This window comes from Triturus cristatus, chromosome 9 (genome assembly GCF_964204655.1).
Source record: "Triturus cristatus chromosome 9, aTriCri1.1, whole genome shotgun sequence".
NCBI lineage: Eukaryota > Metazoa > Chordata > Amphibia > Caudata > Salamandridae > Triturus > Triturus cristatus.
Genome location: NC_140592.1, coordinates 1274846148 through 1274870588, shown reverse-complemented (window position 1 = coordinate 1274870588; position 24441 = coordinate 1274846148). Strand labels below are relative to the sequence as shown.

The following is a 24441-nucleotide window of genomic DNA, read 5'->3' as shown; positions in this document are numbered from 1 at the left end:
TCCTATCCCTTATTGACAGCACGAACACCACCAAAACCAGCTTCACCAATTGCACGGCCATAGTAGCAGAATGGATGAGAACTAACTGCCTGAAGCATAACTCTGACAAGACGGAAGTACTGGTCTTCGGAAACAAGACCTCCCCATGATACGCCATCCAGAGGCCATCCGAGCTAGGACCAACACCACCGACCACGCCAGAAACTTGGGGATCACCTTGGATGGAGAATAGTAGACAAGTAATTTACCACAGACAACAAGCTCAACATGCCTGTACAAGATAACGCAGTGAGCACTGCCTTCTTTCACATCCTATGCATGCGCTAAAAGATCTTCAATTGGTTGCCACAGAGCACTTGATGATCCGTCATGCAGGCACTTATCACAAGCAGACTTGAGTACAGCAACGCACTCTATGCTGGGATCTCACACACAGACTCCAGACCATCCAGAACACTGCCGCAAGACTCCTCTTCAACCATCCCACACCGCACCCATGTCACCCCTCACCTCCAAGAGCTCCACTGTGTCTCCTTTCACAAACGCAGCCAGTTCATACTCCCCATGAACACATGCAAAGCCTTGCTCAGCACCAGGCCAGCATACCTGAACAGCCAAATACACTTCCACCAGTTAGCCAGATGCCTACTCTCAGCTTCACTCTCACAGACCTCCAGCATTCGCAAGAGCACAGCAGGAGGGCATGTCTTCTCCTACTTCGCACCTAAAACTTGGAACAAACTCCCTCCGCACATCAGAGCCTCCTCACCAAGTCTTGAGTTCCGCAATAAACGAAAAACCTGGCTAGTCGAATAACGTTTCAGGGACCTCTTGCCTTTACTCCTTTTCAAGTGCCTGGATATCCTCACGAGTAATTAGTGCGCTCTACAAATCAACATACCGTAACTGTCTATGCTCCTTTATTTAGGCAAATGTGGTGAACAGATCTTAAACATCTTAACATTTCTTAATGTGGTGAACAGTCTTAAATGAAAACTCCTATGTAAATTCATACATTTGATGAGCATCAATTTTGTTAACTCTTACTTGGAGACTCATTAAAATCAAGATAGATTCCGATTTGCTTAGAATTCAAAATGTGTCACCAACGACTGGCACATACACCTTTCCTTTTGTGGTGTTACCTCTAAAATTGATTATAGCTTGAAAATAACCAAACCATCAATTGTTTTTCAACCCAAATTAAACCGGTTAACGTTAGGTTTCATTAACTTCACTTTTCGTTTAAATGTTTTGTCATAATCATGTTCTGGGACAAGTGCAAGGTATGCTCCAGAATCCATCATCATGGATCCTTTCCGGCCATTAATCTATATGGGATGTATGTTCACAATGTACAGTGTTGACCTGTTTTTTGATTAGTAAAATTACTTCACCCAGATCCCAAGACATCTCAAAATGTTGTCCTCCGTCTTGACTCTTCTACTGTACTTGTCCAAATGGCCTCTTTCACCACGTTTCTTATGTGTGGATTTTATTTCAGGGCAGTGTTTGTGATTTTTCATGTGCCCAGGATTCCTACATAGAAAACCTGTGCTCCTAAGTCTAGGTGCATCTTTGACCTTGACTTGAGATTTGGTACACGTGTCGTTACAATATCAGTGTTGGTCACACTCTTGTCTCCACGTAATTCTTAAACATATGCTAAGGAGTGTTTGACTTGCTTAGCTGTATAAAAAAGCTTCACTTAACAGCGCGTGATCATCGAGCAGCCATTCTTCTCATTTTTCTCACTTTTGCACCGTAATATAAATTGATCCCTAATCTTCTTGTCACTGTTTTCAACAAACTTGCTTGGAGGCACACGTTTAAGTAACGCCATTACATCTTCTTCTACAGACTCATTTTGCATCTGCATTATATCATTCATGCATTATAGAGACCTTGGACAAGTAGTGTTTGTCCAATTTCTTAATAGCAATATCATATTTAAGCTGGTAGAAATATTTCCTCCTTCATTATCTGCCAACTCTGCCAAGTTTTCGGAGACCTGGTGCTCCTCCGAGCCCTTTGACAGAAACCAATGTCCAAAAGTACTGACCGTTGACCAGTCCTTTCCTTGGTGGTTGTCTTCACATTGCTCCCTTCCCAGCATCCACAGAGTGATATTGGCTCATACTTCACATCCCAGAACTTCCGGAGGATGCTTGCAGGATTCTCATTAAGGCACTTCATACTGTGAAAGAGCCATAAGAGCTGGTTGGAAAATGTTTGTGTATATTATACAGATTGAAAAATGAATAACGGTAAAACATACCATACTGGTTTCACCAACTGTAAAGTTAAGTTTAATACAAATGTGCTATTGAAAGTGGAAACTGTAATATTGGGTTAATCTGTCATTGTCTCTCTTTCTGTATTTTGCTTGCTTACACTTGCTCTCCTTTATTCTCATCTTTCTCTTTAGTTTGTTAGTACTCATGGTCTGCTTCCAGACTTGTTCTCTTTCTATCTACTCCCTCTCACTGCCTTGTTCCTTCCTTACCTCCTTACACCCCCCTCACCTTCTTAATTTCTTTTATCCACAGAGAATGCTGAGACCATTGATCTGAAGCAATTCTTTGAACAAAACTACTCCCATCTTTACTACGTCTTTTTTGAAAATTTTGTGATTATTGAAACAAGCCTCAAGCAAAAAGGTAAGAAGAGCGGCTTAGGATTGTTTTTGCCAGCGAGTACTGCATGGGATATGAACGTTCCAGGGACTCTGTGCACCATCCTGGCCAGGTCATGCACCTTCGCAGAGCATGTACCTGTACAGGACCGGCAACTGCACAGTTGAGTATGGCTGAGGCATAAGTTTATCTTCACTGGGGAAGGCGTGCAGGGGGATTTCCACTTAACTGATAGAAGGGTGTGCTTTAGAGGCAGAACTGCATTAATGTCCTCGGTGTTTATCTGGGATCATAGACACAGACTTCGTTAGAAGAGGCAGGAGCAGAGCTGCTGGCAGAGAGGCATGTTCTGAAGAACACGTATGCAAAGAGCTCGTCAGAGGTCTGAGTCAGAGCTGGGAATAGAGTGGATTGGATTTTAGTGATCTCCTGAAAATGGTAGTAATCAGTATGCTAAAACCCCCATCATATCAGTGAGTTGATGGTGGTTGTCTTACAGCATACCTGTGCGGGGTGGAGCGGGAGGAGTTGGAGGTGTGAGAGCTGCCAGTCATAGATGCAACAGCAATAAACTAAGATCATCACATCTTGATTCTAGACTAGGATCCTGAATCAGCAGCAGAATCCTCAGAAGATTGGGGGGTAGCAAAGGAGAAAACGAATGTCCCGCGAGGAAGAACCAGTGCTTTGTTGCTGCGATCATTAGCTGCAGGCTTAAAATATGAGTATGGCACATAGATTGCTGCAATGCGTTGGGTACGTTTCACAGGATAAATATCTATCATAAATTAAATGTCGAAAGACTTCTTCTTGTTGAATTCAGGTCACAAGTCTCAGAGGGAAGAGCTGGACGCCATCCTGTTCATCTTTGAGGTAGGATTACTGAAACATCTGCCTGTCTTCTGTAGAGGCTTCTTTTTGGTTTACGGCACTGGGAATAGTAGGATTAGGTGGTCAGGAGCCGAGCTTTGCCTGTAGCACATATTAACTTAAGGAGGATAAGAGAAGTTTTCATTACAGAAATTGTGCAATATTTCACCTCACAGGCTCTCTCATTGGCAGTATGCTCTTTTGAAAGCTGCCTCACCCAGGGACTACTCTGGCTCTATTATTAGTATAGAACTGTGCATCATTGCAGTGCTTTTATGGGATTGCTGCTAAGCGGGTGCTTCCTTATTATCGAAGTGCTTCACAGAGCTCTCCAGAAATTGGCTGATCGCTTCCCCGGAGGCCTCTCATTCCCTGTGGGCTCTCTCAGGGCTGTTACTTGATGTGCGCGTGTGTCTCTGTCCGTCTATGTTCTTCGGTCTTTGTTTGTCTCTACACGTCCCTCAAGGTAGGCTCGACTATTGGAAGACTCTTTCAAAGCTTGGCTTGACTCTGTGCAAACTCACCTGGAGTTGGCCAGACTCTGTAATTGTACAAAGAGCTGAACCAGGATCTGCCCAGGCTCATCCAGAGAGCAGCCTGGCTGAGGGCAGGCTAACTAGGAGCTAGACCTGACTATCTGCGGACTTGCTCACAGCTGACTGGACAGACTCAATCTGGAGCTGGGCAGGCCCTTCAACAGATTCAGAGCTGAACCTCAATCCTTCCAGACTTCTTCAGAGCAGAGTTATGCTCTCGGCAGGCTCACCCTAAGTTGTGCCTGATCTTTCCTAAGTACCCTGAGCTGTGCCTGGCTCTGTTGAGACCAGGCCTCTGCTAAGCGTATCACAGGACAGACTCAAATGGAGGTGGACTTCATGCTGCTGAAGTACTCCGAACTGAGCCTGTCAAAAGCTGAGCCTAGTTTGAGTTAACACACCTGGAACAAAGGTCTGCTCACTGCAGATTCACTCATAGCTGTCTGAATCTGAGTGCTCACCTACAGCTGGCTGTGACTAAGTTGACTTACCCATGGTTGAGCTTGACTATTCAACTACATTCAAAACTAGCCTGGCCATTTGCAGATCTGTGTGCCAATACATATCTGGACTGAACTATTTGATGCCTTTCTCATAGCTGATCTTGTGCCTGATTCTTTGCAGACTCGCATTTGAGTCCATTGCCCCTGCAGATTAGGACCTGCAGGCTTGTCTTGGTGCCTGCAGGAAAAAATTCCAATCCAGTCTGTCTCTTGACTCCCAGACATGCCCATGTCCCTGCAGATGAGGACTCTCAGACCCGTCCGTGTCCCTGCAGATGAGGACTCGCAGACCCGTCCGTGTCCCTGCAGATGAGGACTCGCAGACCCGTCCGTGTCCCTGCAGATGAGAACTCGCAGACCCGTCCGTGTCCCTGCAGATGAGGACTCGCAGACCCGTCCGTGTCCCTGCAGATGAGGGCTCGCAGACCCGTCCGTGTCCCTGCAGATGAGGACTCGCAGACCCGTCCGTGTCCCTGCAGATGAGGGCTCGCAGACCCGTCCGTGTCCCTGCAGATGAGGACTCGCAGACCCGTCCGTGTCCCTGCAGATGAGGACTCGCAGACCCGTCCGTGTCCCTGCAGATGAGAACTCGCAGACCCGTCCGTGTCCCTGCAGATGAGGGCTCGCAGACCCGTCCGTGTCCCTGCAGATGAGGGCTCGCAGACCCGTCCGTGTCCCTGCAGATGAGGGCTCGCAGACCCGTCCGTGTCCCTGCAGATGAGGGCTCGCAGACCCGTCCGTGTCCCTGCAGATGAGGGCTCGCAGACCCGTCCGTGTCCCTGCAGATGAGGGCTCGCAGACCCGTCCGTGTCCCTGCAGATGAGGGCTCGCAGACCCGTCCGTGTCCCTGCAGATGAGGGCTCGCAGACCCGTCCGTGTCCCTGCAGATGAGGACTCGCAGACCCGTCCGTGTCCCTGCAGATGAGGACTCGCAGACCCGTCCGTGTCCCTGCAGATGAGGGCTCGCAGACCCGACCGTGTCCCTGCAGATGAGGACTCTCAGACCCGTCCGTGTCCCTGCAGATGAGAACTCGCAGACCCGTCCGTGTCCCTGCAGATGAGAACTCGCAGACCCGTCCGTGTCCCTGCAGATGAGGACTCGCAGACCCGTCCGTGTCCCTGCCGATGAGGGCTCGCAGACCCGTCCGTGTCCCTGCAGATGAGGACTCGCAGACCCGTCCATGCAGATGAGGATGCACAGGCCCGTCCATTTCTTTCACACCTGTCCTCACTCATATGCTTGTCTATCTCTTTCAGATGAGGACGCACAGGCTTGTCCATTTCTTTCAGATGAGGACGCACAGGCTTGTCCGTTTCTTTCAGATGAGGACTCATGGGCTTCTCCGTTTCTTTCAGATGAGGGCGCACAGGCTTGTCCATTTCCTTCAGATGAGGACGCACAGCCCTGTCCATTTCTTTCAGATGAGGATCTCCAGTCTTGTGCATGCCCTGCAGATGACCACTAGACTGTGCACGTCCTTCCAGATGAGGACCTCTTGGCCTGCGCATGTCTCTGCAGATGATGATCACCAGCCCGTGCACGTCCTTCCAGATGAGGACCTCTTGGCCTGCGCATGTCTCTGCAGATGATCACCAGGCTGTGCACGTCCTTCCAGCTGAGGACCCCAGGCCTATGTACCTCCCTGCATATGAGGTCACCCAAGCCTCTGCATGTCTCTGCAGATGATGATCACCAGCCCGTGCACGTCCTTCCAGATGAGGACCTCTTGGCCTGCGCATGTCTCTGCATATGATCACCAGACTGTGCACATCCTTCCAGATGAGGATCTCCAGGCCTGTGCATGTCTCTGCATACGATCACCAGACTGTGCACGTCCTTCCAGATGAGGATCTCCAGGCCTGTGCATGTCTCTGCATATGATCACCAGGCTGTGCACATCCTTCCAGAGGTGGATCTCCAGGCCTGTGCATGTGTCTGCAGATGATCACCAGACCGTGCACGTCCTTCCAGATGAGGATCTCCAGGCCTGTGCATGTCTCTGCATACGATCACCAGGCTGTGCACGTCCTTCCAGATGAGAACCTCCAGTTCTGTGCATGTCTCTGCAGATGACCACCAGACTGTGCACATCCTTCCAGAGGTGGATCTCCAGGCCTGTGCATGTGTCTGCAGATGATCACCAGACCGTGCACGTCCTTCCAGATGAGGATCTCCAGGCCTGTGCATGTCTCTGCAGATGATGACCACCAGACTGTGCACATCCTTCCAGAGGTGGATCTCCAGGCCTGTGCATGTCTCTGCATATGATCACAAGGCTGTGCACATCCTTCCAGAGGTGGATCTCCAGGCCTGTGCATGTCTCTGCAGATGATGACCACCAGGCTGTGCACGTCCTTCCAGATGAGAACCTCCAGTCCTGTGCATGTCTCTGCAGATGATCACCACCAGGCTGTGCACGTCCTTCCAGATGAGGATCTCCAGGCCTGTGCATGTCTCTGCAGATGACCACCAGGCTGTGCACGTCCTTCCAGATGAGGACCTCTTGGCCTGTGCATGTCTCTGCAGATGACCACCAGGCTGTGCACGTCCTTCCAGATGAGGACCTCCAGACCTGTGCATGTCTCTGCAGATGATCACCAGGCTGTGCACATCCTTCCAGATGAGGACCCCAGGCCTATGTACCTCCCTGCATATGAGGTCACCCAAGCCTCTGCATGTCTCTGCAGATGATGATCACCAGCCCGTGCACGTCCTTCCAGATGAGGACCCCAGCCCTATGTACCTCTTTGCATATGAGGATACCCAGGCTTGTGCATGTCTCTGCAGATGATGATCACCAGCCCGTGCACGTCCTTCCAGATGAGGACCCCAGCCCTATGTACCTCTTTGCATATGAGGATACCCAGGCTTGTGCATGTCTCTGCAGATGATGATCACCAGCCCGTGCACGTCCTTCCAGATGAGGACCCCAGCCCTATGTACCTCTTTGCATATGAGGATACCCAGGCTTGTGCATGTCTCTGCAGATGATGATCACCAGCTCGTGCACGTCCTTCCAGATGAGGACCCCAGGCCTATGTACCTCTTTGCATATGAGGATACCCAGGCTTGTGCATGTCTCTGCAGATGATGATCACCAGCTCGTGCACGTCCTTCCAGATGAGGACCCCAGGCCTATGTACCTCTTTGCATATGAGGATACCCAGGCTTGTGCATGTCTCTGCAGATGATGATCACCAGCCCGTGCACGTCCTTCCAGATGAGGACCCCAGCCCTATGTACCTCTTTGCATATGAGGATACCCAGGCTTGTGCATGTCTCTGCAGATGATGAGCACCAGCTCGTGCACGTCCTTCCAGATGAGGACCCCAGCCCTATGTACCTCTTTGCATATGAGGTCACCCAGGCCTGTGGATGTCTCTGCAGATGATGACCACCAGCCTGTGCACGTCCTTCCAGATGAGGATCCCAGGCCTATGTACCTCCCTGCATATGAGGTCACCCAGGCTTGTGCATGTCTCTGCAGATGGCAATACACAGGCTTGTCTGTATCTGCATCACATGTGGACTTCTAGGCCTGTCCATGCCCCTGCAGATGAGACCTTTCAAGCTTGTCCATTTGCTTGCATAGGAGAACTTGCAGACGTCACGTGTCCCTCCAGCTGAGCACGGCCATGTGCGTCCATGCCCTTGCAGATGAGGACAGGGCTGTCCGTATACCTTGGATAGAAGGACAGCAAGATTTATAAATTCATCTGCAGATGAGGCCCATCCAAATCCTTGCTAATGACGTACAAGTCTGTGCCATTCGCCTATTTGTTGCAAAGAGGGGCTTTCAATTTCTTTTCACTGTGTCCATTCCCTGTTGAGAAGTGTTACTGGAAGTATCTGTCTAGTCTTCTACCTCTGTGGTGACACTGTCCAGTCTGTCTCCTTCCTGCAGCTTGTATGTCACTATGACAAGTCCACTTCGTGTTTCTTCTGACTTATTCATTTCTGCTGTTGTTGTAGTCCCCACTGGGCCTTTTAGGAGGAATGGTATGTTAATATAGAGTGGGGGTTGCATGGCAGGATGGTAGGAAGGAGTGCCACGCATGAAGACCTCACATTCACCTTCTGGTTTCACATGTAGTCTTCTCCAGCTCCACTACCTGCCCTTCTAGCAGCTGCTACTAGGTGCATTTAACATACTTCAGAACTCTGCTTGAAACCCCCACTCTCTCAATCTCGGCAGCCCTCCCTTTTGCTATTATCTCTTCATTACCATTAACATAGTTTGGTTTATCATTGCAAAATATTGTGTTTTTTGGGGGCTGGCTGGATATGCTAATAGCAAGCTTCAGACTGTAGAATATACAGTTAATTCTTATATATTTATGTGTGTAGATATATTTGATGCTTGTATTTTTTCCCTTTCTCTTATTGTTCATTTGCTAGCTCTCTTCCCTCAAATGTTTACATTTTTGTCTGTCTTTGTTGCGCCTCTTTCCTGGTCATGGCATGAACGCGTGACCTGTATCTCCCATTAGCAATTAACTGTTGTTCATCTTTGGTGTTTGCAGAAGATCTTGCAGCTGCTTCCTGAGAGGCTCCACCAGCGATGGCAGTACCACAGTATTGGTAAGCATTGCAGGCGGTCGACGTGTCAAGTGTCTCTCTGTAGACGAAGTGCATGGGAGTGTTTTCTACAGTGTGACTCTCCAAGCCCTGAGGGCCTTTCATCATCTTCTGCTCCTGTCCAGGTTACGACGTGGAATGGGAATCATCTCTTCCCATCGTTCAAGAGAGGCGGCTGGGTCTTCTGTGGATGAAATGTGCACTGATTGTCTTTAGAGTGTTAGGTCTCTTTGGATAAAAGCATTCTAGAAACGGAATTAGAAGGTTGAAATACAACACAATACATACAATTACTATGTGTTTTCCCTCCTCAATATCTCCCTTTGTCAGAGGCTCTAATTCAGAATGTGAATGCCTAGAAGTAGGGACTTAGTGAAAGGCTGAAGGTAACCCAAAGTGTCAGTAAGTTCCTTCACCTTTTGAACCTAAGGAGTTTCGAGTAAAACACTTACTGAAATCTCCTCAACCCAACTTGCTTTCTAGCTTTTTCACCCAAGAGGTCTAAGTTACAGCCTGGTAGTTCCGATCGAGGCAAAAAGGAATGCATTTCTGTTCCCAGAAATTGACTTGATTGCAAGAGGCGAGGCTTCAGAGATAGACTGAGACGCAGGAGAGCAAGTAAAGCTCTTCTGGTTGCTTATTGTGTACTGTGAACCTGGCTACAGAACATCTGGACAGAGGCAGGAAAAAGAAACAAAGATCTGGGGGCACGGGCGCATTAGGCATGTGGGAGGTAAGTGCTGCAGAAATGGTGATGGGTGAAAAGGAAGTGTCTCCAAGACCACATGTCAGTGCTTTCAGTTGAGTGCTTGTCGGATCTGTTCTGTGATGTTGTTCCAGATTGTCTCAGGATGTCGCAGGAGAAGGCTTGCCATCTTGTCTTGTACTTCTCCCACTACTTGATTTTGAGCCCAGCGATGTTGCTGCTGTAGGAGTTGCGTGATTTGCCAGACACGTGCGGTGGCTTGGGGCAGTGCTGCCTTATTGAACACTGCCTTGGAGACGATGTAGCAGGTCTTGGAAAGTAATACGGGGTGCTGGGGGAGCCAGTGGAATAAAGATTGAATTGCCAAAGTCCTTGGATCAGGTGAGATGCGGGATGGAGAACCCTCTTAATTAGGGATAAATGAGATTTTGGTAAGCCAGTCAGGTGGGCATTGCTTGCCTCTGTAGGGGAGGGAAACAAAGGGACACTCACCAGTGTCCCAAACTCGATATGTAATAAGAAGACCTTTATTTTACTGTATATGTGCAAACGTGGAATATTAACAGCCGCTGACAGAGGCACCCCTGACCAGTCTTTTACAGAAAGCCCTTTGCAGGCAGGAAGTCTACACTCTCAGTGCCTTCTTCCCACCTCCATAAGGAAGCCAGCTCTCACAGCCCCATCACTGATTCAGGGGCAGGGGTCAGCTGGCCGTGCCTGCCGTCTGTACCAAGTTCAGGTCAGAGCTTCAGGATTGTCAGACAGTTGACGTAAGGCACTAACATCTCTGCAAGATGTGCAGTGTGGATGTGCTGTACCTCTTTGTTGCTTTCTAATCCTGGATGAAGTGTAAGGAAACATCCAAGCTGTTCGAGGCTAAAAACGTATAATTTCATGAGACTGCCAGCATCGACCACCACCAGTTTCACTCTTGTTCACACTCTGGTCTTCCAGGCATCATGGCTGAGGTCATGGCTGAGGTAAAACATGACCCTGCACCTGTTCACAGGACAGTATGAAGAGTGTTCCTTACACAGTGGCTGTAGCGTCTGTCTGCAAGAAACTGTTAGCTCCCCTACTTGAATCTCATGGACAGGAGCTACTCACAGCCTTACAACACTGAAAATGACTTTGTACATGATAAAGCACAATCTATTAGTACTTCACAGTATGTAAAGACTTCAAGAGGAACAGCTTTAGTTGCCTTTTGGAATCTATGAGCACCAGCAGTTGGGCCAGCAGCTTTGAAGCAAAATCGCTCTGACTTGTAGTCGTGAAGAACAAACAGATTTCACTCTAGCACGGTAGATAGACTTACTTTAACCTTGCCCTCTAGCAGAAACCTTAACGGTCAAGAAATGCCCTTTAAAGGAAATATATTCATTCTATGTTAAGATTTCAATACAAAGCTTTGAGGAGGTAAGGGGATTACTCTGGTATACTGTCCCAAGAGTGACCCATGGGACTGCTCGAAAGTCACAGACCTCCCAGAAAGACCTTATTTTGCAAATGCCTTGAGAGAGTAATGAACAGATAAGTTACATAGTTGATTATGCAGTTTAGTTTGTTCTTCGTAGTATGAGCCATTGTGGGTGAGCTGTAGAGTTTCACTCTCAATGTTAAGTGTAAGAGAGTGGGTCTCGTTAGGATCTTCACTCTTGTGATGCAAATGCAGATCCTACATAAAAAAGGTGTTCTCTCTCAGTAAATCCTTCCATTGACCTCACTTCAGAATATTTTAAACTATAATTGTGAGGCTATTTCTAACTGCAATATATTTCTGCTTCATAAAAAATACGATTTCCTTGTATTATTAAAAAAATTACATGTTTGCAAGTTGTGTAACATTGTTCCTCTTCAGTCATGTTTATTTGATTTTTAAGTATATTTGGAGTTTTTGTGAAGCGCTACAAACCACCTCATGCTGTCATCAGAATGCTTGTTTGAGGGCTTACAATTTGTCTTGATGGTGGTCTTCTCTCTTCTACCCTCTGGCTCTAAGACCATTGCCAGAGGGACCCAGAGATCACCCAGAACAAACTGGAGGGTGCCAAAGATCTGGTCCAGAGATGTGACCATATCTGACCGAGAGCTCCAACACCGCCGTGAGGGAGGATCCTTTTTGAACTGGAGCTCATGTACTCTCTATCTCTTTCTAGGTTCCATCTTGAAGAAGCTGCTTCACACTGGCAACTCCTTAAAGGTAAATAAAACACATCCTGTCCATTCTCACACAAATTGGGGCGTTTTGTATCAAAATCCAGAAGTTCAGATCGGGTGTAATGCATTACCGTGGCATGATGGATTCCTAATCATAAGACTCTTCATGGCAGTCCCGTCTGTGGGGCCTTCACAACAGCAAAGCCACCATTCCCCTTTTAAGGTATTCCTCCTGCATCCCCAGCCATTCTCATCATGCTCTTCATGGAAGCCTCCCCGCATAAGGCCTCTCATGGCAACCTCCTCCATTGCACCTTCTTCGCTCCTGTCTGGCTTCTATGGCATTCCTCCAGCCTGGTATTTTGTGGCAAGCTTTGGGTTTCACTGTTTTTGGCATCACTGCATTCAGTTTTTTAGTGCACAGCCCTCCTTCACCAGCACCATCATGCATTTCTTGGGAGCCTCCCCTCAAGACTCTCAGTGCAGCCTCCCCCATCAGTTACTTCTCTTCAGTGCAATGTCTCTCACCTGGTCTAGTCATGATAGACCGTGTTTGTCTTTGTCTATCTGTAGGCCCAAAGCATGTGAAATCCCTTGTTTTTTATTTTGTACAGAGCTGGCTTCGGCTCTTTTCACGAATGTGTGGTTTCCGGACTTGTTGTAGGCCTTGGTGTGCTAACTCATGTTCAGTGCCTTGCTGGACATCTGCTCTGTGTGTGACTTAGCCATCTGACCATGTGTTTGATTTCCCAGGGATCAGCACTTAACATTCTTCTGCTGTCTGTACCATACCCCGGATAGCTACCTAATGTGCAGTGTTAAAAAGTATGATGTTCCAGTGATTGGTATTGGTGCTTCTCAGTCATCTGCTGTGCCTGTCAGAGGGTGCTGGACTCTTTTCATTGATCCTGTGTGTGAATGGATTGGTGCTTCACAGTCATCAGTTGTGCCTGTCGGAGGGTGCTGGGCTCTTTTCATTGATCCTGTGTGTGAATGGATTGGTGCTTCACAGTCATCGGTTGTGCCTGTCAGAGGGTGCTGGACTCTTTTCATTGATCTTGTGTGTGAATGGATTGGTGCTTCTCAGTCATCTGCTGTGCCTGTCGGAGGGTGTTGGACTCTTTTCATTGATCTTGTGTGTGAATGGATTGGTGCTTCACAGTCATCGGTTGTGCCTGTCAGAGGGTGCTGGACTCTTTTCATTGATCTTGTGTGTGAATGGATTGGTGCTTCTCAGTCATCTGCTGTGCCTGTCGGAGGGTGTTGGACTCTTTTCATTGATCTTGTGTGTGAATGGATTGGTGCTTCACAGTCATCGGTTGTGCCTGTCAGAGGGTGCTGGACTCTTTTCATTGATCTTGTGTGTGAATGGATTGGTGCTTCTCAGTCATCTGCTGTGCCTGTCGGAGGGTGTTGGACTCTTTTCATTGATCTTGTGTGTGAATGGATTGGTGCTTCTCAGTCATCTGTTGTGCCTGTCAGAGGGTGCTGGACTCTTTTCATTGATCTTGTGTGTGAATGGATTGGTGCTTCTCAGTCATCTGCTGTGTCTGTCAGGGGGTGCTGGACTCTTTTAGTTGATCCTGATTGTGAAATGACATCGATCGGGCTCTCTCATCTATTTTGCGTTTCATAAAGGCATTTTCTCTGTTCATTGCCCTGAGTGTGAAATTTCATGTCGGGGTTGGATGGGTGCACCCCTGAACACTGAGTGGAACTTTACGATGTTCTGTGTTAGTTATTGCCACTTACGCTCTTTTTCCAGATCCGGCTTGAAGGCCTCCGGCTCTTCCTTCTGTGGCTGCAGGCCCTCCAGTACAACTGCAGTCAAGAACAGATGGCAATGTTTGCCTGCATCATCCCAGGCTTCCCCTCTCCTCAGTGGGAGCATGGACCACGCACTCTGGAAAATCTGATCAACCCACCTTTGAACCTGAGTGATGGTAAGTAAAACTCTTAACACTTCTATGTAAGCTACAAACTCTACACTGCCGCAAACTAGCCTTAAGAATAGCCGTATGATACAATAACCCACACTTGCATTAATCCATGAACTCTACTGTACAAAACAGTAACTGTGCACTGCCGCACAGCTAGCCTCGACCACAGCCATATTATGCAATAATCCACACTGCCGTGTGTCTATGAGCTTTACTGTATGATACACCTACTCTGCACTTCTGCACTGCTAGCCTGGACTACCGCCGTATGATGTAATATCATACACCTACGTGTATCTATCAGCTCTCCTGTATGATACTTACTCTGCACTGCTAGTCCGGACCACCGCCGTATGAGGTAATATCCCACACTGACGTCTATCTATGAGCTCCTCTGCAGGATACACTAACTCTGCACTACTAGCCTGGACCACTGCCGTATGATGTATGTATCTATGAGCTCTAGTGTCTCCACAAATGAAGCTGTTGGATTCACTGACTCCACACTGCCATGCATCTAGGAGCTCTGCTGTACGATATTCCACCTCCATGCTGCCATGCGTCTAGGAGCTCTGCTGTGCGATCTTCCAGCTCCATGCTGCCATGCGTCTAGGAGTGCTACTGTACGCTATTCCAGCTTCACACTGCCATGCGTCTCAGAGCTCAACTGTACGATCTTCCAGATCCACGCTGCCATGCGTCTAGGAGCTCTACTGTATGATCTTCCATTCCATACTGCCATGCGTCTAGGAGCTCTACTGTACGGTATTCCAGCTCAATGCTGCCATGCGTCTAGGAGCTCTGCTGTACGATCTTCCAGCTCCACACTGCCATGCGGCTAGGAGCTCTACTGTATGCTATTCCAGCTCCACGCTGTCATGTGTCTAGGAGCTCTACTGTACGGTATTCCCGCTCCACACTGCCATGTGTCTAGGAGCTCTACTGTATGCTATTCCAGCTCCACGCTGTCATGTGTCTAGGAGCTCTACTGTACGGTATTCCAGCTCCACACTGCCATGCATCTAGGAGCTCTGCTGTACGATCTTCCAGCTCCACGCTGCCATGCGTCTAGGAGCTCTGCTGTGCGATCTTCCAGCTCCACACTGCCATGCGTCTAGGAGCTCTGCTGTGCGATCTTCCAGCTCCACACTGCTATGCGGCTAGGAGCTCTACTGTACGGTATTCCAGCTCGATGCTGCCATGCATCTAGGAGCTCTGCTGTGCGATCTTCCAGCTCCACACTGCCATGCGTCTGGGAGCTCTGCTGTACGATATTCCAGCTAAACACTGCCATGCGGCTAGGAGCTCTACTGTACGGTATTCCAGCTCAATGCTGCCATGCGTCTAGGAGCTCTGCTGTGCTATCTTCCAGCTCCACACTGCCATGCGTCTAGTAGCTCTACTGTATGATCTTCCGTTCCATACTGCCATGCGTCTAGGAGCTCTACTGTACGCTATTCCAGCTCCACGCTGGCATGTGTCTCGGAGCTCTGCTGTGTGATCTTCCAGCTCCACGCTGCTATGCGTCTAAGAGCTCGACTGTACGGTATTCCAGCTCCACGTTGCCATGCATCTAGGAGCTCTACTATACGGTATTCCAGCTCCACACTGCCATGCGTCAAGGAGCTCTGCTGTGCGATTCCCCCAGCTCCACCCTGCCCTGCGTCTCGGAGCTCTACTGTACGATATTCTAGCTCCACGCTGCCATGCGTCTCGGAGCTCTGCGGTGCGATCTTCCAGCTCCACACTGCCATGCGTCTCGGAGCTCTACTGTACGATATTCTAGCTCCACACTGCCATGCGTCTAGGAGCTCTACTGTAATATATTCTAGCTCCACGCTGCCATGCGTCTAGGATCTCTACTGTACAATATTCCAGCTCCACGGTGCCATGCGTTTAGGAGCTCTGCTGTACGATATTCCAGCTCCATGCTGCCATTCATCTAGGAGCTCTGCTGTACGATATTCCAGCTCCATTCTGCCATGCGGCTAGGAGCTCTTCTGTACGATCTTCCAGCCTCATACTGCGATGCGGCTAGGAGCTCTAATGTACGCTATTCCAGCTCCATGCTGCCATGCGTCTAGGAGCTCTGCTGTGTGATCTTCCTGCTCCACACTGCCATGCGTCTAGGAGCTCTACTGTACGATCTTCCAGCTCCACGCTGCCATGCGTCTAGGAGCTCTGCTGTGTGATCTTCCTGCTCCACACTGCCATGCGTCTAGGAGCTCTACTGTACGATATTCTAGCTCCACGCTGCCATGTGTTTAGGAGCTCTACTGTACGATCTTCCAGCTCTATGCTGCCATGCGTCTAAGAGCTCTGCTGTGCGATCTTCCTGCTCCACACTGCCATGCGTCAAGGAACTCTACTGTACGATATTCTAGCTCCACGCTGCCATGTGTCTAGGAGCTCTACTGTACGATCTTCCAGCTCTATGCTGCCATGCGTCTAAGAGCTCTGCTGTGCGATCTTCCTGCTCCACACTGCCATGCGTCAAGGAGCTCTGCTGTGCGATCTTCCAGCTCCACGCTGCCATGTTTTTAGGTGCACTGCAGGGGGTAGGACCCGAACTCCTCCAAGGCATGGGTGCACATCTTTTGCCGGGGCTGGTTCCAGGGCTCCATTTTTAAGCGCTGTCTGTTTTCAGATGCAATAGTGCTTTCACCATTTTCAGTTTGCTGAAGAAAGCATGGCCTGGGTGACCGCTTGCAGAAGCTTTTGCATCCCAGGCAGAGGGGCAAATGGACTGTGCAGCATTAGATCTTAGTTGTTAGTCATGGATGCAGGATTGTGAGTTTCAAGGAGGGACATTTAGTCTCACTTAACACAGCCTTCTCTGTGTCTGTCTCTGCAACAGTAAATTAATCATGGTCTCTCTGTCCATAAACCCCTCCATGAATAGGGCACCGGATTAGGGCCGAGTTCCTCTGAATCATGGAGGGTTGTGCTTTTACTGCCATTTGCAGGGACTACAGTAGGGAGTTTTCCTATAGTTTTAGTTTTTAGAAACTTGGAACTTTTGGAGGTTTTGAAAGAGTGTTGATTTTTATACCCAAAATGCTGGTCGGGTAGCGGAGATTCTCTTTGTTGGTCTTAAATGTCCTCTGTTTCACTTCCTCTGCAGCCCAAGTTATGACAGAAGAAATCACGCCACTTGTTCCGCCGCAGTCAGGGGACAAAGGGCAGGAAGACGTCACCTGTTATTTCCTCGATGCTCTTTTAAAATACATTGTGATCCAGGTAAGAGGAAGAAAACTCGTTTGTCACTCCTTTTGGCGGCTTCGCAAAATTGACCCTTTTAAAATATATTTTTTTAGATGATTTGGTTTGGAGAATGATGTGTTCTGTGTGAGAGAGTGGCAGTTCACCCAGCATTTTCACACATTCCTAATCCCTGCAGATGGTATCTTTGAACAAATGCACAGTCCCAGAATGCTTTTTTTTAAAAGACCGATTTTATTGAAGGTTTTAGTATATCAAAGCCTGGACGGCCATCGCATAGATACCTATACAGTAATGCAACAGGTCTTGATGATTCTAATAGTACATAATCGAGCAAGCCCAGCACAGACATGACACTAACCCTCAAAACCCCGTGCATCAAGGATACCCATAGATACATGTAGCACACAAAGAGTTGGGACCCTCTACTGTATCTCAGACTCATACGATTGTACTTCCATCTCAATGAGGGCTTCAGCTGGCCATACAGGAGATAACAAAATGCCTCGATAATCTGCCTGCCGCCAGATCCTACCATGCTTCTGGGGCAGCCCCTCACCAGAAATACTGCAAATTCCACCTCCATGCACCTTTCCATAGCCATCTCCCACACTCCCACGCCTTCCGATGCTGAATGATATCACGTTTAGCTAATGATAGCCCTAGGAACAGAAGATGCTGTTTATAATGGTTCCCTCCAATTACTTCTGTACTATGGAGGCGAATTAGCTTGGGGTCTAGTGGAACCTCCCACTACAGCACCCGGGCCAGGCAAGAGCTCACTCCCCTCCCGAAGGGCCACAATGCGGTACAACTCCAGACCATGTGGAGGAATGTCCCCCACTCCGCATGGAGGCACAAGGGGGAGGCTATCACACCCATCCACCATTGGCAGTACCTAGAATAATAGGCCCTATTGAGGTACTTAAATTGGATCAGGCGGTGGTTAGAGGATATAACTGCAGTCCAGGGGGCCGCCAAGGCCTCTGTCCAATCATCGTTGCTCAAATCCTCTGTCTCCCCTCCAAGCCTCCATCAATGCTGCCAAGGTGGTGGGGCCATGTGTTACCAAGGTTTGGTAAATGTATCCTATTTTGTGGTGCCCAAATCGCAGATTAACAACCTGCCTTCTAGTGGGCTAAACTCCGGCAATTCCTCCCGGTTCAGAAGGTAGGTAAATAAGGCATATCGGAGCTGTCAGTATTTGTAAAATTGACTGCAGTGGAGTTGGTATTCATCCTGCAATTGTTAGAAGGATTTCAGAACCGTTCCCCTCATGATGTCTCCCAGGTGGAAATGCCAGTGAGGTCCAAGCCCCGGAATCCTGGCAGCTCAGACACCTGTCACAGGAAAGTCCAGTGTCACAGCGGGGTCTCCCCGGTCAATCTCCCCCACCAACCCAATAGTCAAACCGTCTGCCGCCATATTTGAATGGCCACCCGGGCTGCCAGGGGCAATAGAAAGTCAAGGACTGACCGGTTGCCCAACACCCATCGCCCTTCAATCCACAGCATAGGCAGGATCATCTTGGTCACTGTACCACCAATCATTAATGTTAGGGAGGTGAGAGGCAGCATAATAGGAATGTAAGTCAGCAGCAGGGATCCCTCCGCAAAAGGTGTATTGAACTCGAGTGCAGAGAGCCACACGGATCACCCTCCTCCTCTTAGGAAATGGCTAAGGACTGCGTTCATTTGTCGGAACCACAGATACAGAATGTTGTAGGGGTAATTTTGAAGCCGATATAACTGTTGAGACAGAAACACCATCTTAAAGATGACCGACCTAGCAATGGCAGGGGCAAAGGGGTCCATGCCATCACCTCCTCTCGAGACAACAGTGGGACAATATTATGAAGCCATGCGACAGCTGGATCCGGGAAAACATAGACCCCTGTCTGGTGCCTCTGTGTATAGGGAACTGATCGGATACTACACTCGCCATACAAACGGATGCTGACAAATCAGTGTACAATAGACGAATGCATAAACGGAATCATAGACTCCGGTTGAGGGCCTGCAGGAAGGTAAACAAGTACTCCCAGCTTATCGAATCAAAGGCTTTATCTATGTCCGCCAGGAGAATGGCCGCTGGCCCTCCCAGGCATGATGCCTTCGCCAATGCATTGTAGACCCGCCAAATATTATGTTGGGTGGACCATTGTGGCGTAAATCCGGCCTGATCTGGGTGAACCAGCTCAGAGATATGTTGGAGGAGTCTATCGGCCATTTCCTTAGCCAATAGCTTTACTTTACGAGGGCAGTTCCTCAGGGTGATGACCCTGCTTGTGGAAAACCACTATCTTTGCATGGCACCAGTCAGGCATGAGGATCGACATGTCAGAAGCCTCCTGCAGCAAATGTATCCCCAACTGGGGCATGTGTGCCTTCAGGAACTCACACAGGAACCAGTTAGGTCCTGGAGCCCGGCCAAGACGGAAACTTGTCAGTGCTCCTGTCATCTCTTCCACAGTAATCGGTTTGCCCAACTGTTCACGTATTGTATACGATACGGGTCGGGAAGGCATAGTTTGTACAAAGTCAGCAATTTGGTCTTGAGTCCAGACTTCCCACTGAGCTTAGAGGTTCTCATAATACTCCGCAAAGGCCTGAGCTACCTCACGGGGGCTGGAACATAACTGACCCTCAGTATCACTGAGCACCGGCACCGGGGTTGATGTCCATGCAACCTGACCTAGACGGTGGAACATCTTACTGGACTTGTCACCTCACTGATAAATCTGATTCTGCGTCGCCTGCCAAGTCTTCCGGGCCTCATCGGAAGGCAGCTGCTGCAGTTGTTGCTGAGAGAAAAGTAGCTGACGCTGTGCCTGCGCCCCACCACCCCGTCTGACTTTGTTTTCTACGACCTGCAACTGAGCTTCCAACTTCATCACTTTTTTGGTTTTACGTCTCTGTTCCCTTGCACGAAAAGGAATGTCTACACCCCGCAGTTTGGGTTTTAAAGCCTCCCACAAGACCACCTCTGAGTAAGCCCTGTCGACGTTAGAAGAAAGATATTCCGCAACTGACCGGTGGAGCATGGACCTGTGCGCTGGGTTACGCAGATGCCACTGTGACATAAGCCACCGAAATGGGGACAGATGGGGACCAGTATGCAGCGTGAGGGCCTCAGGAGGAAGATCTGACAGCCCTCGTGGCAGAATCATGACCGCTGGAGCCCTATGAACATATGGACCAGGAAGAAAGTGGTAATATAGACTGGGGAAGGACCCATGAACAGTGGAGAAAAGGGAACACCCAGACGCTGCCGGTGGTAGACCTGCCATGCATCCACCCACCCCAAAGAGGACATCAAAAGGTGCACATTAGACTCACCAGGGCCCGGAGCAACCCCGGTTGTGCATCATCTGTCTTCTGGCACCATCACATCATTCCAGTCCCCACCTACCACTGACAAACCATCCAGCATTTCCCCCCCAGAGACATAGGACCCTGTCAACAAATCCCTGACCCAAGAGAGGGGGGGAGACCTAGACACTGCCCAAAGTCAGTAATTCTCCGGAAATCACCCTAGTCACTAGGGTGCACCTTCCACCCAAATCCGTCCACACTCTGGTGGGCCTACAGTGAACCCTGCGGTGGATAAGAATCGCAGTGCCCGCGAGTCCCTTACAAACCCTGAGTGGAAAATCTGATTGAACCCATGCCAGGCCGGGAACTTTCGTTGCCATCATGCGAGTCTCCAGAGGAGGCGGTCTATGCGGCATACCTCGCCTTTTAATCTGTCCATGGAAAGACCGCTTACGGTGTGTCAAAGAACAGACTGCAACTAATAAACAACCCTCGACGTGCAGGATGCAGCGGCATATATTGGACATTTAGTATTTTCCTCACAGTAGCCCTGTGTGCCCCCTCAATAACGAGGCAGGGAGCCTTCAGGCCTGATGAACCGTAGCTCCTGTGACAAGAACCCCTCCATTGAGGCACCCTCCCACCCCTCCGGGAGCCCCACAAACTGTAGGTTGTTGCAGCGAGCGCCGCCCTCTGCGTCTTCCATGTGCATAGCCAACTCTTTTGTTACCACAGTTAGTTTATTACCTTTCTGTTGAAAGAAAATGTCAGTCACAGTGTCCTCCAATGTCAATACCCTGGTCTCGCCTCCTTTTTATTCTTTCTACTGCCTTTCGGAGATCCTGCCTCAATAGAGTGACCTCAGATCCCACCGTCTCAATCTTCAGATTTCTTTCGTTGTTCCCGCCCTCACTCCCAACAAGACACGCTCCTGCTGTCGTATAATGGTCCATGGTGCTCTGGTTTGTGATTGAGGCGGATGTCAACTTTTAAAATAGCAAAATATTGTCTAAAAATCATAACAGTAACTAAGTCGACTTTTATCACTTGTTCCTAAGAACTGACCCAGGACTGAATCTAGGATCCAGTCCTGGAATTACAAAAGTAATCCTGAAAGTAATCTATTGCAAATAACTTGAAACTTCCATTGAACTCAATGCATTATTGTTTTTAAAATTGTGTTGCCTATTGCAACAACCTGTAACTTTCTACAAAAGCCAATTGCATATTGCGAAAGTATTTATCTAAAGCAGCTCATTCTGAGAAAGTATATTTTGATACCTATTGTTGGTTCTAAAATAAAACAAGAATATTTTTTATATATAAACCATTGGCCTAGAGTTCAGTTATTGAGTGTGTGAGACCATTTGCTGACTGAGTCTGTACAACAAATGCTTTACATTGAGCTCTGATACTGCCTTACTGCTCGACCAAGCTACCACTTTAGAGAGTAAGGTTATATCTAACTTTAGCCTCTGCCAAACCTCTGGGGGACTGTGGACTCTGTACACCCTGTACCTATTTGGGAACAATATATACAGAGCCACTTTCTCTCATGGCTTGTCTTTTATCATGGCGACTTAAGGGGTCTCCCTGGCAGCTGCATGGTAGGTCTCCTCTTGGTGGTCCTGGCAGGCTCCCCAGCCCCCCCCCCCCCCCTCTCCCCCCACAGCTCCACCAAACTGCCTTCACACAGTGGCAAGTCCAGCTTGGGGTCTGTGCGTTACCGACTGGGCCCCCCTGTTTCGACTGACTTAGGCCCACAAGCCGCACCGGGCCCTAGCCCAGCCACTTCTGCAGCCCTGAAACCAGTTACAACGTGGACCCCCTAGTGGGATCCAACTCGCCGGACTACTAACCAGCAGCGCACCGCCAGGAGCAGTAAGGAGGGGGCACCCAGTCCCCAGCGCCACCCCTCTGGCCAATACCGGGCAGCCCCCAGATCAGTGCAGGCTACGGAGGGCTCCGCGGCGGCCCCAACAAGCACAGCCCTGGTTTTCACGGACCGGTGCACATGACTGCATGCACACCGACCGCGCACTTTCACTCACTGCAGTGGCCGGGACTCCTCATGGGGCACCAGCCAATGCCCAGGACCCCCATGACATCTCAACCAAGCGCCGATGGGGCTGCATCAGCCCAGGGCTCTTTTAGGACCACAGCAGTAAGTTAGGAATGTGTGTGGGCAAGATGATGGCGGATGGTGAGGCCTTAGTTAGCGTCCACCATGCTGGCTCGCCATGCATTGTTTTTTCTTTTGTGTGATGGAATAGGGTGGCACTCACCATGAAATGGTGTTTTAAACTTGTGCAAAGATTGCTTACATCCCATTTTGTTCTGGCCAATGATTTGGGGGAACGTTGGTCTTTAAACTGCGGTAGGTTTTGGCATTTACTGTTTAGCTGCCTTAACTATGGGCTTTCTAATACCAGTGTACATGTTTTCCGGACACTAGACATTGAATCATCTCCTGTTCTTCATATAGGTGACATGTCAGACAATTTCACCCTCGCTTGTCCTCGAGTCACAATGTTTGTCTTTGTGATATAATCAACATTTAATGTTTAAGACAAGGTCATTTAATGTATGTTTTCAGGCCATCTTATGTAGCTAAGGATTACTCCTTTTAGTGGCAGAATCCATGCACAAATGTGAATGATTCCTCATTCTAAAAGTACAGATAATGACCGATTTGCTGTGCTTCTGTGTCTTACTTTTCAAGTCTAAATTGGATGAAATCTAAATGGCTATTTATGATTTGTCACCAAAAATGACCATCGGAACCAGTGAAGTTGACCTTGGGAAAGACCGCCCAAGTCTCTTCAAAGCACCATTTTTAAAATGTTTTTTCCAACAACCAATGTTCATTGTAAGTAACCGAGCCAATGTTGAATCCCAGCAGTATTGGAGGATAGACTTGTAGTTGTTTGTCTTATCAATTAAATTTACACTATGCAGGGTGTCATTATTGATTGATTGGGGGTGCTTTTTTGTATGTGTATATATAGACTATCTATTATGGAAATTAACTTGAAACAGTGCACCCGTAACCAGTTCCGTGGAATATGATCTTCCTTGTAACGTGCTGTCACATAGCTTCTGTGCCTCACAAAAGAAGCGGCCTGCAGATACCAGCCTCTCTTTCACCGCTGTCTTTACCTGTGACAGAAAGATGCCCTACATTGATCGAATTGCCTCCTCTGTCCTAGGACATTCATCTACTCGGCAGTCTCCGCATCTTTTTTTCAAGTCCCTTATTCAGTCCTTGGGCTGTTTAATAACTGCCCTTTTTTCATAGCTATGTTCTTGAAAAAATGTGAAGTCTTCAAGCAAATTTACATTCATGTTCATTCTCTTAATGATATCTAGTATTATCTGAGATAATGAATAACAAAGGTTACTTATCTAGATTCCGTCCCATCATATTTAATAGGAGGAGGGTGCAAAATCCATAAAGGTTATATCCCGAGTGGTTGTGAGTTTTAATGCTACCAGTGAGATTAATAATTGAATTAAAATTCCTCTGTTTACATTTTTAGTCTATCATTTAGGCTTGTGCAGGAGACGGAGGCGGCAATAGGAATGGCTGGAAATTGTCCCTGACTGAGAGATTGCCTTGGATTTTAATGCAGCAACACTGGGACACTGAGCCTTGCACCCAGTGTCTTATTTTTTTTGCCTTAACAATGGTTATAGTGAAGTTGTAAAATAATTTAAAAGATTTTGGTGACACTGCAGGTAGATGACCTCTTTCATTGGAGGGGGAAGGGGGTCGTTTTTTACTCTCACTGTCCTACTTATCCTTATTTCCTTGAGAGATGTGCCACTGTATTATCATGCAAATCTATGATGTTTTATTTGCTGTTGTATCATTAATTATTACATTGAAGGGAGAGGGAGTTATGAAGAGAAAAACACAACACTGACATGGTTCACTAGCTGTATGTAGATTGGTACAATCCAGAGAATTGCCTT

General features: G+C 48.4%; 1 protein-coding gene across 9 annotated transcripts in view; it reads left to right on the top strand.

Annotated features, from left to right (window-relative positions):
- Positions 1-24441, top strand: part of RALGAPA1 (Ral GTPase activating protein catalytic subunit alpha 1) — a 717351-nt gene that overhangs the window by 66136 nt on the left and 626774 nt on the right. For 5 of the 9 annotated variants that reach the window (XM_085627452.1, XM_085627447.1, XM_085627450.1 and 2 more), the window contains exons 2-7: positions 2550-2660; positions 3439-3509; positions 9070-9127; positions 11990-12033; positions 13756-13933; positions 17055-17170. In XM_085627452.1, the coding sequence (XP_085483578.1) occupies positions 2550-2660; positions 3439-3509; positions 9070-9127; positions 11990-12033; positions 13756-13933; positions 17055-17170 (578 nt within the window). The remainder of the gene's footprint in view (positions 1-2549; positions 2661-3438; positions 3510-9069; positions 9128-11989; positions 12034-13755; positions 13934-17054; positions 17171-24441) is intronic. The other 4 variants (XM_085627453.1, XM_085627449.1, XM_085627451.1 and 1 more) reach the window with 1 other exon arrangement.